This window comes from Ceratotherium simum, chromosome 24 (genome assembly GCF_057802395.1).
Source record: "Ceratotherium simum simum isolate JZ-2026a chromosome 24, ASM5780239v1, whole genome shotgun sequence".
Classification (NCBI taxonomy): Eukaryota; Metazoa; Chordata; class Mammalia; order Perissodactyla; family Rhinocerotidae; genus Ceratotherium; species Ceratotherium simum.
This window is the reverse complement of record NC_141923.1, coordinates 17078286-17092154: the sequence shown is the minus strand read 5'-3', so window position 1 is coordinate 17092154 and position 13869 is coordinate 17078286. Positions and strand designations below refer to the sequence as shown.

The window sequence follows — 13869 nt, the reverse complement described above, 5'->3', positions numbered from 1 at the left end:
AGGAGCAGGAAATACCAGTAAGTGAAGCCAACAGGTCACCCAAATACGTCAACAGGCAAAGGCCCACTCCACGGCATACAGTGGTAAGGCCAGCTAAAGTCAACGACAAAGAAACAATATTAAGGGCAGCTAGACAAAAACAAAAAATAACATACAAAGGAACTCCCATCAGGCTCTCAGTGGATTTCTCAACAGAAACTTTACAGGCTAGGAGAGACTGGAATGATATATTCAAAATACTGAAAGACAAAAACTTTCAGCCAAGAATACTCTATCCAGCAAAAATATCCTTCAAATATGACAGAGAAAGAGTAACTTTCCCAGATAAACAAAAGCTAAGGGAGTTCATGGTCACAAGACCCCCACTACAAGAAATACTCAAGAAGATCCTCAGGCATGAAAAAAAGAAGAGAAAGGGAATACAAAGCTTGGAGCAAGGAGAAAAATAGGTAGACAAAATCATAAAAATAGTAGATCTTTATCAGAATAGGTTAGCAACCACTTAAACACCAAAATCAAAGATCAAAGGAAGGAAATCACCAAAAATAAATATAACCTCATCACTGTAAACACACACCCACAACACAAGATAGAATAAGTTGTAACAAGAATGACTTAGAAGGGGAAGAGGAAAGAGATTGAATTGACTTAGTATAAGGAAATAAGAGGCCATCAGCTAATGGACTATCTCATATACAAGATTTTTTATACAAACCTCAAGGTAACCACTAAACAAATAATCAAAACAAAATCACATAAGATAAACAAAGAGAAAACTAGAGAGAGATAAAAACAGAACAAAACTAGATAAGACAGAACAACCGAACTGAATTGGCAGTTCGAAACAAATGGGACAAGAAACAAAGGAAATGCAAAAGAACTGGAAAATAAGTGACAAAACAGCAACATTAAGCCCTCATATATCAATAATTACCCTAAATGTAAATGGATTGAACTCCCAAATCAAAAGATACAGAGCGGCAGGATGGATTAAAAAGATAGACCCAACAATATGCTGCCTCCAGGAAACACATCTCAGCTCTAAAGACAAGCACAGACTCACAGTGAACGGATGGAAGACAATACTCCAAACTAATGGCAAACAAAAGAAAGTAGGTGTTGCCATACTCATATCAGACAAAGTAGACTTCAAGATAAAACAGGTTAAGAGAGACAAAGAAGGGCAATATATAATGATAAAAGGGACACTCCACCAAGAAGACGTATTAATTATAAATATATATGCACCCAACATAGGAGCACCAAAGTACATAAAGCAACTATTAACAAACCTAAAAGGAGACATTAACAACAACACAATAATAGTAGGGGATCTTAATACCCCACTTACACCAATGGATAGATCATCCAGACAAAAAGTCAATAAAGAAACAGTGGACTTAAATGAAAAACTGGACGAGATGGACCTAGTAGACATATACAGAGCACTCTATCCAAAAACAGCTGATTACACCTTCTTCTCAAGCGCGCATGGAACATTCTCAAGGATAGACCATATGTTGGGAAACAAAGCAAGCCTCGATAAATTTAAGAAGATTGAAATCATAACAAGCATCTTTTCAGACCATAATGCTATGAAACCAGAAATCAACTATGAGAAAAAAACTGGGAAAGTGACAAAGATGTGGAGATTTAACAACATGCTACTGAACAACCAATGGACCATTGATGAAATTAAAGGAGAAATCAAAAACTATCTGGAAACAAATGAAAATGAAAATATGCCATACCAAATCATATAGGATGCAGCAAAAGCAGTCCTGAGAGGGAAACTCATAGCGATACAAGCCCACATTAACAAACAAGAAAAAGCCCTAATAAGCAACCTTAAATTACACCTAACAGAACTAGAAAAAGAAGAACAAACAAAGCCCAAAGTCAGCAGAAGGAGAGAAATGATAAAAATCAGAGCAGAAATAAATGACATTTAGACCAAAAAAACAGCAGAAAGGATTAATGAAACAAAGAGTTGGCTCTTTTGAGAAGATAAACAAAATTGACAAACCCTTAGCCAGACTTACTAAGAACAAAAGAGAAAAGGCTCAAATAAATAAAATTAGAATTATGTGGCTTTTACATTTCTCAGAGTTTCTTATCAGCGAATTTTGCACAGTGACATTTTACAATGTAAAGGAAAATATAAAAAAGAAGCAGCGACAACAGGTACACATCAGGAAAGTCCACACTCCATCATCTAATCAAAGTTGGGCTACAGGAAAATCCAACGCTAAGTAATTGAAGCCCCGTCCCTCTTGTATGTCCTCCCACAGTAGAGGGAGCTTTTCTCTCTGTTGATTATCGCCAGCATGAAACCACTAAAGACCAACATTGGTCCTTACATCTCCTTGCTCTTTTCAGGTCCATCAGAAGTTTGGAAGTGCTACGGATACTGTCAGCACCATACACTTATTCTATTTAGAGTTAGAGTGAGAAAAGATCAAACATTTTTCTTTTTTTCACATCACATTCCAGAATAAATGATTCTTGCATCAGAACTTGCAGGCAATTTTACAGATAATGAATGAAACAGAACAAAAATGTGGTTTAGTCTTCCACAGCCATAATCTCTCGGGAGTGCTGACAGAACAAAACCCAGCCAATATATTAGGCAAATTTGATCAAAGGGATGCAGAGTTCAGACGTGTGCAGCAAAAGGTAATTCTGTGATTGTCTTCGGATCCCAACCAAAGCATACAAACAAGATGGAAAGTCTCAAGTAGCTTTGGTAAAGTCTACCAAATAAAGGTATTCAATTCACTGTGCTGGTACTTTTAACTAAATCTCAGTATGAGAGAGGAAGTTGACCACAAACACAATTCTAAGAACTGATGGCACTGTCCACGCATTGAGAGCTGATTTACTAAAATAGCACTATAGATAAACTGCACTATTGTCCCTTGGCTACTCTTAGGAAGACGACGATGATTAAAATGAGATTGTGAGGTGTAGTCCAAAGAGTATGGGCCAGATCTTGCCCTGGTTCTGGAACTTGCAAGTATGGGATCTTGGGCAAATCTTACTCCGAAGCCTCAGTTTCCCAATCTACAAAGTGGGGAGGATGATACCTCTGCCGTAAGGCAGTTGTGGACACTCATACCAGTGTTAGTGTTACGCAGTTTTCATTGCCTCCTTTCCCCACAATAAGTGGACATAGCAGCCAGAGAACAGAAATGAACACAGGATGTGTATCGATCTCTGAACAGATCTGGCTACCTCGAATACAGGATGAAATATTGGGAAGTAACACAAAATAAACAGCATGAGACCAAATTTTAAAGGGTCTTGGAAGTCAGGCATAGAAGTGTAGATCTGATTTAGCAGCAGGAGAGAGTGACTGCATATTAATAATATGATGAAAGTAGGGCTTAAGAAAGATGAAAACAGTCCTTTCTTGACATGCATAATTGCCATTCCCTGATTCTTTTTATTTCAGAATATATCCCTCTTTCTCTCTCTCCCATTTACCCTACCCTCCTCTTCCCCACCTCCTTATCCACTGCAATAGTAAAGACTGAGTATTGCTATTTAAATACTGCAAAATCTTCAAAGTTATGAGGAGTTTTGGTTAATCTTTGAATGGTGCTCTACTACAATCAAAGAGTCTCTCGATTTTTCTAGAGTCCTAGCCAGAAATAAGAGAGTTCGTGTTGAGAGAGAGCCCTCTGTAGTATCCATGGGTGTAGGGGATAAGTGTTGCCACAGAAAGTTAAAGGTTTTTTGTGGTGACCGGCTTCCAAACTGGTGATCAAAATAATGGGGCCCATCCCTTAGACACTTAAACCCAGACACCTGTCTTACAGTAAGACCATTAGTAACAAATGAGGAAATCACAAACCCCACCGACATGATCAGAAAATCCAGGTAAAGTGTCTACTACAGAGATGATGGGATAAATGGCATTTCTGTTGTTTAAAAAGACAAGCCACCAAAGTTGTCCTAAGTTAGGTAAGAACTTTCATGCTACCCCAGTAACTCTCTATGGTGCTGTAAATGTTCCAGAAATTCTGGATAACTGAAAGTTTCTCAAGATTTATATCAGATCTTGGGACTAGAACTTGGATTTATAACAGAGAGTAAGGCAATACAGAAGGGATAGAGACTTTCTGCACCATTCCACAGATAAACAATTCAAGGCTGTTTTCAGAATTATCTTCCCTTCCCTGTCCAAGCTACAGATATGGCTGTTTTGTGGCTTGGCATTAATAATTCCTATCACTAAACCTGGAATGCTTGTGTCTCATGTTTCACAGCGGAATCATACTAGTTAAAAGGAAAAATAGAAACACCTGAAACAGATATAATAAGCCAGTACACTGGAATTCTATAACTGACTTAAAGCGGAAGGGGAAGCTTTGGTTTGGTCTTTATATTTTAAGTGAAGAATAAATACAACTTGTCTCTTTACCAGACACCTAAAGAAAAGAGTTGAATTCACCAGCCTACTAAAAGCTGATTTGCTTTTTACTATTGCCATCTACTGTCACCTGGTAAATAGATTTTCTACAGACTACAACAGTGTAATTCTAGTGTGGATCCAGCAGGTGGCAACACGAGATCAACAAATCAACTCTCCAGCAAAACAAAAAGAAAAACAAATCACAGTCTGTTTATTAAAAAAAAAAACATAATTGGATCCAAAAGTCCTCAATTTTTATACTAAAATCAATCTGCTCCTGCAATAGTCACTATTAAATTGTGCAAATCTGCGGGAAGGACACTACGGCAGCAAAACAATCTGCTGCTTTGTGGCCACCATGATGCTCAACAGTTATCACACACCTATTAGGTTCTTGGACAAGGAGGACCACTGAAAAGTCTTCCACTTCAGAAAGTACCCGACAACACTACAAGGTTATTTCAGCAGAATCTAGATGAACGACACCAATTTTACATACCATTTGTAATCCCCTATAACACTGATCGTGTTGTATGCATCAGCAGCCCAAGTAATGGGTCGTTGATTGAGGACTTGGCGTAGTGTGAAGCGATGCTCTCCAGGGTCTTCCACATTCATAAAATATTCAAAAACGCCAGTCTGATCAGCAAAATTCGGAGCTTCACTAAAAAATGGGTAATCTGCTCAGAGCACAACAAATTCTCTGTTTAGTATCAAATCCTTACAGAATCTCTCCTCTCTCTTATTTTATGGTACATTTTGAAACTTCTGAAAATTTTAAATAAGTAAATGATACTTATAACCGGTCAAAGTTTAGGGTTTAGGTTAATAAAGAGATACTGATTTTTGTATCATCATTAAACATCAATATGATCAGTTTGACATACAAACTTTACGTATTTAATACATGCAATTGCTTAAGAGGAAAGATCATGAGTTTTGGAGTCAGGCAGACCTCGGTTCAAATTATAGCTCAGTCTGTGTCAAGTTTCCTCATTTCTAAGTGGGCAAGAAGACAAGGGAATTAAATGAAAGAATGTATAGAAAATGTATACATAAGGCAGCACTTAGCAAGGACTCAATAAGAGAGTTTTATTATTTCTAATATCTGTCAAACAAGGTTCTAAATCTCTGGTCAGAGTCATCAGCTGAGAGAACATTAGAAAAGGCTTACCATAACAAGAACAGAATTTACAAATTACAAATTTTCTTCTATTTCTAAAATGGAGCAAAAACCAGTTTGCTCCAGATGGCCTAAGCCATCTATCAATCTCTTCCTAGTTTTATTAAATTAAATTATAGTCTTACATGATGAAGGCTATAGAAGAGCAACTTTAGTCATAAGATCCTATAGCTATTTCACACTTCATGCTTTTCCACGTGATTTCACATTTGTCACATCATTTGAGATATTAAGAACCCTAGAAAGTAGTTCTAAAGACTGGCTTATAGTTTTTAACTTTAGTTTTTAGTTTATTTTGTAGCCAATAAAGCATTACATTTTAGATTTGATGGTTTAGAATTGCCTTTCAGCCTTCAGGTCACAAAACAAATAGTTTTGGTGTTGGCAGAAGTTCTTCAATTTCCTTAACTAGGCCATCTTCCACAGACTCCTCACCTACTGAAGGCAAGAATTATTTTTCCAAACAGAGAACTGAGCCAAACATTGTCAGGACACTTGTGGGTGACAAAATTAATAGATTCACCTAAGAGACCATTTTAAAGAGTTGTAAGAAAACAAAGCAGCAAACTCCCCTGAGGGTCACTGTTGTCTGTGTTATCCCAATAATTGAGAGGACTCCAGCACACAGTCCCAAGGGCCTTGCACTCCAATCAACCAGGAGATCATTTCCTGGGAAAGAAAGGGAGCTGAGACCCCAAGGCAGTGACCTGGAGTGGGTGGAGGAGTCTCCATCTGTGGTGGAAGAGAGCGCTCCAGCAACAGGAAGTTCAAGTCGCTCTCTAGCAAAGCTAGTTTCCCTCCCTACTTCTCTCCTACAGCTACAGATTTTAGAAGCAGAGACTAGAGCCACCTGACCCTGTCTGGGAGGTCCATAATGCTATACACCTATTAGTCAACAAGTTTTGTCGCTTACTAAGTGATCTAGGAATATAACCACAATGACCATACCCTCTGACTTTTCAGTTTCCATAAATTACCTATAATCAAAAGCTTTTCTAACAGCTTTAGGACAGATCTTCCTAGAACACCAGGAGAGCTCAAATATAAAACTCCCAGGCACAGCTGGAAGGTAATGAGTTGAATGACCCAAGGATAGCATAACTGTCCTTAGCACACAGTGCGCCAGCACTGGGGAAAGATATTAATGTGCCTTAACGCCCAACAAAAGGAAGGTGTCAATAATGGCTTTCACGAGATATGGCTAACGGGGTAGCAGCAGTGTTACAAATCTTGTTTCACTAAAAATAAGTGAGAATTATAACTTTCATTCTGACAGTTTTTTCTGGCACTGAAAAATCCCCAAGTTGAGATTTACCTTGAAATAATGCAAAAATTAGGTCTCGTTTACCCCATAGCAATTTAGAGCTAGATGAATGTACTTTTCACAGCCTCTCCACCATGCACCGGTTTGACAGGTAGAAATCTATCCACTACTGCTAAAAATGGAAACCAAGTTACGTTTTAATGAAAAAAACTTACCAACATTGAAATCATCCTTATAGATGCGTGGGAAGGGCTGGGATTCTGGAGGCAGTGGGTAGCTGCCTTTGCTCCCGGTGGTGAGGGTGGTGAGCGTGAACAGCTCATCCTCCTGCAGCTCCAGCGTGAAACCGCCGCCGCCGTCGAGGAGCTGGGAAAGAAGGCACCACCGTGTTCAAGACCAGGGGCTTTGGCTCGTCCCATTTGGGCAAAATAGCATATAAAAAATAAGCTTAAAGAAAAGCCAAACTCATTCCCGTCAGAACTTCCTAACCACTTGTGAAGGACACACCCAATATAAAGGCCCTCGGAATCTTTTTTAAGTTATTTAGAAGCCTTTACAAAATTTTACTTTTTACTTTTTACTTTAAAATCCTTTACAGAAAGGATTTTAAAAGAATTTCATTACTTGGAGGAAGGAGGTCCCAAAGGAGGACCCCCTAGATGGTCCCAAAACGTATTTCTATTAGTCTCTTCTTTTCCACTGGACTGTAAACTCTGTAAATCTTGTGTATACTCAATACATGTAACTAAAACATCTGCTTATTTATCTTTTAGGACTTTACTAAGGTAGAAAAATCCATAAAATCTCACTATTGACTCAGCTGTTAAACACAGAACACCTTTTACTATTAAGAAAAAAAAGTCCTATTCATTATATGTTCAATATATAGTTCAATTAGCAAGTAGGGTTTATGTCACATTTATGATCTTGGCAACTTGGTCTCTTTAAGCCACAATCTCCTTAACAAAAGGAGGGAAAAAATACACACCTCCTAGGGCTGTTGTGAGGATTAAATGAGATAATGTTTATAAAGTGCTCCTTTCAGTGAGTGACCTGTGAGAACCACTCCCCAAGTCATAGCTGTTCTGTGCTAAATGTAGACCTCTGAAGACACTGGGATCTTCTGCATAGTTTATGTAGGCATTAAATGTATGCCCATTTTATGAAATTTGAGCAGCTTTCTTTTTCTACTGTAAATTAAAGGTGTTTATATCCCATCTTTGCTTTAATAATAAATTGTTGGTCGGATCTATGAAATATCTAACACCATATTCTGGCTCAGAAATAACCCCAAGTGATACTATTTTTCCTATGGGGAAAAATTTATTTTATTATGCTACTTCTGGCAATTTGTTGTGCAAAAAGTACAGACTGTTCTTTTTTTAGAATTTAATATATTACAGGTATTCAATCATTGATAGTGACTGGTTGATTCACAGAACATTAATAATTATCAGAAAAAGCAGCAGATTTGTGTCAATTAGGTGAAGTAATGCACTTGCTTGGGCCAGTCCATTCTTTGAAACATTTCCTGAGAAACCACCATGTGCTAAGCACTAGAGCAGGCACCTGAGATAAAAAGCTAAGGCAGGGCCCCACTCAAGGTGCCAGTGTAGCAGGAAAAGTGTTTCGCTAGGTACAAACATATTCCTGGGTGGCTATGAGCTAAGACTGGTGGGGAAAGCTTCAGAGGAAGTGACAGGTGAGCTGAGTCTTGAAGGATGACAAAGATATGAGGAGAAGGCATTCGAAGAGGAAGAAAAGGCATGTGCAAAGTCACAGAAGCAAGTAAACTGGCATGCCATGCTCCGAAAAACACAAGAAGTTTAGTCAGTGAGGAGAGGCCAGTTTAGAAGGACACGCATCAAGAAAGGAAAACAGCCTTTTACCTCGTGAGGGGATAACGCAGGTCAGGTGCTACGCTAAGGGATGTGAACTTACAGGAAAAATCAGAGAGGTACTTCGAGCAAGGGCTTGACAAGAATCAGATCTGCATTTTAGACACATCGTTCTGGCAGAGAGTGGTAGGTGGGGTGGAGAGAGGCAGATAGGAGGCAGGAAAAACAGGAGGTAGTTTCTGAAATCCAGGAGAGAGAGAATGAGGGACTGAAACAAGCAGTAGCAGTGGGAACAGAGAATAAAGAATGGGTAAGAGAAATATGTGGATGACAGAATCATCTATACTTGATCACTGGTGGTATATAAAGAGTGAGTGGAAAAGACAGAGACACAAATGAGACTCAAATTTCTTACTTGGGCAGCAAACTGATGGTGGTACCATTCACCAAGACAAACTAAATACTAAGAGCAAACACACCTATAAACACACAAGCTTCTATACTGCCTTGAAGAGGATTTCTATTGAAAAAAAACAAAGAACAGTTGGGGACAACTTTAGCTCTATCATGCTTCCACCATAAAATCAATTATAAAATTAAAAAGTCATAATTCATTAATCAAATTTCTGTTCCCCTTTACTGTTGCAATGCTCAAAATAGAGGAATTTATTTTAAAACTACCCATAGGGAATCCAGTTGCTTAAAAAGAAATCTCTCAGATGGTGGTCCGAGTTTTGTATACCACACCTGTAGCTCCGGTATTTCACTCTGAGGAAAAAACACAGAAAAATCATAGTTGAGTGTTTCATCATACGCTCTTTGAGGATTTCCAAAACCAGTACAAGCAAGAATGAACCAATAACAATGTGCACTTTATTTCTATTTACCAAAAGACCTACCTCAAATTTTAAATAGTAACGTTTTGAAAATAGGAAGACATTATTCAAGCAAATACTTTATTCCTATAAATACTACAGACTTTTGGCAAATGTTTAAAAAGATTTTAGTGCCTTTGCTTCAAAAATACTCATGATTGTACCTGTGTAAAAAACTTTCTAAGAATTTTCTGGTATTAAAAAACAATTCTTATGTGATTAGCAGTCAGAGAGGGCACTGTATTTTCTGTATTCAAATCTAATAATAAGTAGAAATAGCAAGAATCTGGTGTCTTTTGTTGTTGTCGTTCAGAGTACTGTAAAGATCAATGCTTGAAAGTTCCCTAGACCACATAACTGATGCTCCTACCAACAAGAATAACTTTCTTGCAAGTGACTTTTGTTAAGTGTTCTTCAAAGCCACAGAGAGTTTTACCTCCTCGTGGCTTCTGTACTGTTTGGCTAAACCAGTTAGCAGATGGAAGACACCAGGGCATTTGTCTATTCATATACAAACTCTTAATAGCTTGTAATATAGGACTTCACTTAAGAACTGCTAGCCTGTGACAAAATATATAAATTCTCAAATCAAAACCAAATAAAAGTCCTACACATTTACTTACAAAAGAACCCTTAAGAATGAAGGAAGCAAACTGGTGTGACACATTGAAATAAGGAAGAAATGGCCGTATACACTTAGAATGTTTATGACTCTGAGGAGAAAAAAAAATTACATAAGTTATCCAAATGATGTACAAGCCATCCTAGGAGAAAAATGTTAAACATTTAATGCCCCGAGATTAACAGAAATGGCACACGGTAGGTGATAAATATGAGTTCATTTCAAATTTTAAAGACTTTTTTCTAATATAATCTTTATTGAATGTCTCTTGTGTATGCCTAGTCAAAGTAAAGCTCAATGGCATTTTGACTGAATCAAACTTTAAATTCATAGCTAAATTCCAGAGTCATTTTATGGCAGACATAGATTAATTTTTATGTTATAACTGTTTTTCAAGTAAAATGCATCGAATAAAAAGCAAACACTTAGGATATTTTCACTGAAAAGGCATCTCATCTAAATATAACCTTCATATACACAACCAAATTTAGGTGGATACACAGAACAAATAGTTCTCACATTGCCAACATCATTTTTTACTAAATAGTCACTACAATGGGCTGGGATCAAAAGAGGCATGAGGCATAATCCCGACTTCAGGGGGGTTCAACAATCACAGAGCACTTACAACATACGGTTCTGGGCTAGGCTTTGTGGACAATAAAAAATTACAATTATAATAGGTGGTTTCTTTGAAAAGATGAACAAAATTGACAAACCTTTAGGTTTACTAACCAAAGGGAAAAAAAAGGGAAGACTCAAATCACTAAAATCAGGAATGAAAGGAGAACATTTCTACCAATCTTATAGAAATAAAAACAGAATATAAGGGAATACTATGAACAATTGTATGCAAACAAATTAAGTAACACAGATAAAATAGACAAATTCCCAGAAAAAAACAAACTACCACAGCTGACCCAAAAAGTAACACAAAATCTGAATAGACGTATAACAAGAGATTGAATCAGTAAACCCAAACTTTCTTGAAGGAAAATACCAGAACTAGATGGCTTCACTGATGAGTTCTACCAAACAGTTAAAGAATAAATACCAATCTTTCACAAATGCTTCTAAAAAACAGAAGAGGAAGGAACATTTCCCAACTCATTCAGTGGGGTCAGTATTACCTTGATACCAAAACCAGACAGAGACATTACAAGAAAAGAAAACTATGGACCAATATCTCTTATGAATTTGGACACAAAAATCCTCAACAAAATACCAGTAAATCAAATCTAGCAACAAATAAAAAGGATTATACAGGATGACAATGGGATTTATCCTAGAAATGCAAGGCTAGTTTAGCATACAAAAATCAGTCAATGTAATACATCATATTGGTAAAAGAAGGACAAAAACTACATGATCATCTCAACAGACACAGAAAGCACTTGGCAAAATCCAATAGCCTTTCATGACAAAAGCACTCGACAAACTAGGAATAAAAGGGAAGTTCCTCAACCTTACAAAAAATATTTACAAAAAAAATTAGAGCTAACATTACCCTTAATGTAGAAAGGCTGAAAGTGTTTCCCCTAAGATTAGGAACAGGACAAGGATGCACATTCTCATTATTTCTATTCAACATTATACTAGCAGACAATTTGGCAAGGAAAAGAAATAAAATGTATCTAGGTTGGAAAGGAAGAAGTAAAACTATCTCTACTTGCAGATGACATAATCTCATATACAGAAAATCTGCTAAAAAACTAATAAATGAGTACAGAATGCTGTGGGATATAAGATCAATATATAAAAATCAATTGTATTTCTATACACTAGCAATGAAAAATCTGAAAGTGATATTAAGAAAATAATTCATTTATAGTTATATCAAAATAATAAAATACTTAGGAATAATAACTTTAACAAAAGAAATGCAAGACTTGTACACTGAAAACTACAAACATCATTGAAAGAAATTAAATAATACATAAACGAGTGAAAATACATCCCATATTCATGGACTGAAAGATGTGATATTGTTATAATGGCAAAATGATCTACAGATTAAACATAATCCCTATCAAAATCCAAGCTAGCCTCATTGCAGAAACTGACAAGCTGATCCTAAAATTTCTATGGAAAAGCAAGGGACCCAGAACAGACAAACAATGTTGAAAAATAACAAAGTTGGAGGACTTGTACTTCGAAGCATACTTTACAGCTACAGTAATTAAGACAGTGTGAGGCTTACATAAATAAGGATAGATATATAGCCCAATGCAATAAAATTGAGAGTCCAGAAGAAAACTCTCACACTTATTGCCAACTGATTTGCAACAAAGAAGCCAAACAATTCAATGGGGAATGAACAGTCAACAAATTGGTACTGGGACAATTAGATACCCATAGGCAAAAAGAATGAAGTTGGACACATATCTAACCTCATACTTAAAAAAATAAAATGGATCAAAGACCTAAATGTAAGATCTAAAACTATAACTATAAAACTCTTAGAAGAAAGCATAGGTGTAAATCTTCAAGACCTTGGATTAGGCAATAATTTCTTACATATGACACCAAAAGCACAAGAAATAGATATATCAGACTTCATCAAAATTCAAAACTTTCTTACTTCAAACAGCACCACGAAGAAAGTGAAAGACAACCCAAAGAATGGGAGAAAATGTCTGCAAATCATATATCTGATAAGGGACTTTTATCTAGAATATATAATAATACTTACAATTCAATAATAAAAAGACAATCCCAATTTAAAAATGGGCAAAGTGTTTAAATGGACATTTCTCCAAAGAAGATATACAGACGGCCAATATACACATGAAAAGATGCCCGCATCCTTAGTCACTAGGAAAATACAAATCAAAACTAAAATAAGATACCACTTCACACCCACTAGGATGGCTATAATAAAAGAGACAGACAATAACCACTACTGGGGAAGATGTGGAGAAATTGGAAGTCTCACATACTGCTGGTAGCAACGTAAAATGGTGTAAACTGAAAATCAATGTGTCAGTTCCTCGAAATGTTAAATATAGTTACCATTTGACTCAGTCATTCTACTCCTAGATACATACCCAAGAGAAATGAAAACACACGTCCACAGAAAAACTTATACACAAATGTTAATCTCACCATTATTCATAGTGACCACAAACTGGAAACAACCCAAACATACATCAACTGAAAAATGAATAAACAAAATGTGGTATAGCCATACAATGGAATATTATACAAACATAAAAATAATAAGTACTGATATAGAACCGTGAAAACATTAAGCTAAGTGAAGGAAGCCAGAAACAAAAGGCCACATATTGTATGATTCCATTTATATGAAATGTCAAGAATAGACAAATCCAGAGATAAAAAGTAGAGTAGTGGTTGCCAGGGGATGGAGGAGAAGGGAATGGGGAGTGACTACTAATGGGTATGGGGTTACTTTTTGGGGTGATGAAAATGTTCTGGAATTAGATAATAGTAATGGTTGCACAACTCAAATAAAAATAGTAACCAAATAAAAAATAGTCAAAAGATTTGAACAGACATTTCACCAAAGAAGATATATAAGTGAAAAATAAGCACATGAAAACCTCAACATCATCAGTCATTAGGGAAATGCAAACTACAACCAAAATGAAATACCACATCATACATACTAACACCTAAAACTAAAAAAACTGATTACACCAAGCATTGG

The 13869-nt window shown here is 36.6% G+C and overlaps 1 protein-coding gene across 2 annotated transcripts in view; it reads right to left on the bottom strand.

The window, feature by feature from the left end:
* GALC (galactosylceramidase) overlaps positions 1 to 13869 on the bottom strand; it is a 61742-nt gene that overhangs the window by 11054 nt on the left and 36819 nt on the right. For both annotated transcript variants that reach the window (XM_004426427.3, XM_014784471.2), the window contains 4 exons: positions 10201 to 10290; positions 9384 to 9470; positions 7080 to 7230; positions 4917 to 5097 (listed from right to left, as the gene is read on the bottom strand). In XM_004426427.3, coding sequence (XP_004426484.2) covers positions 4917 to 5097; positions 7080 to 7230; positions 9384 to 9470; positions 10201 to 10290 — 509 coding nt within the window. The remainder of the gene's footprint in view (positions 1 to 4916; positions 5098 to 7079; positions 7231 to 9383; positions 9471 to 10200; positions 10291 to 13869) is intronic.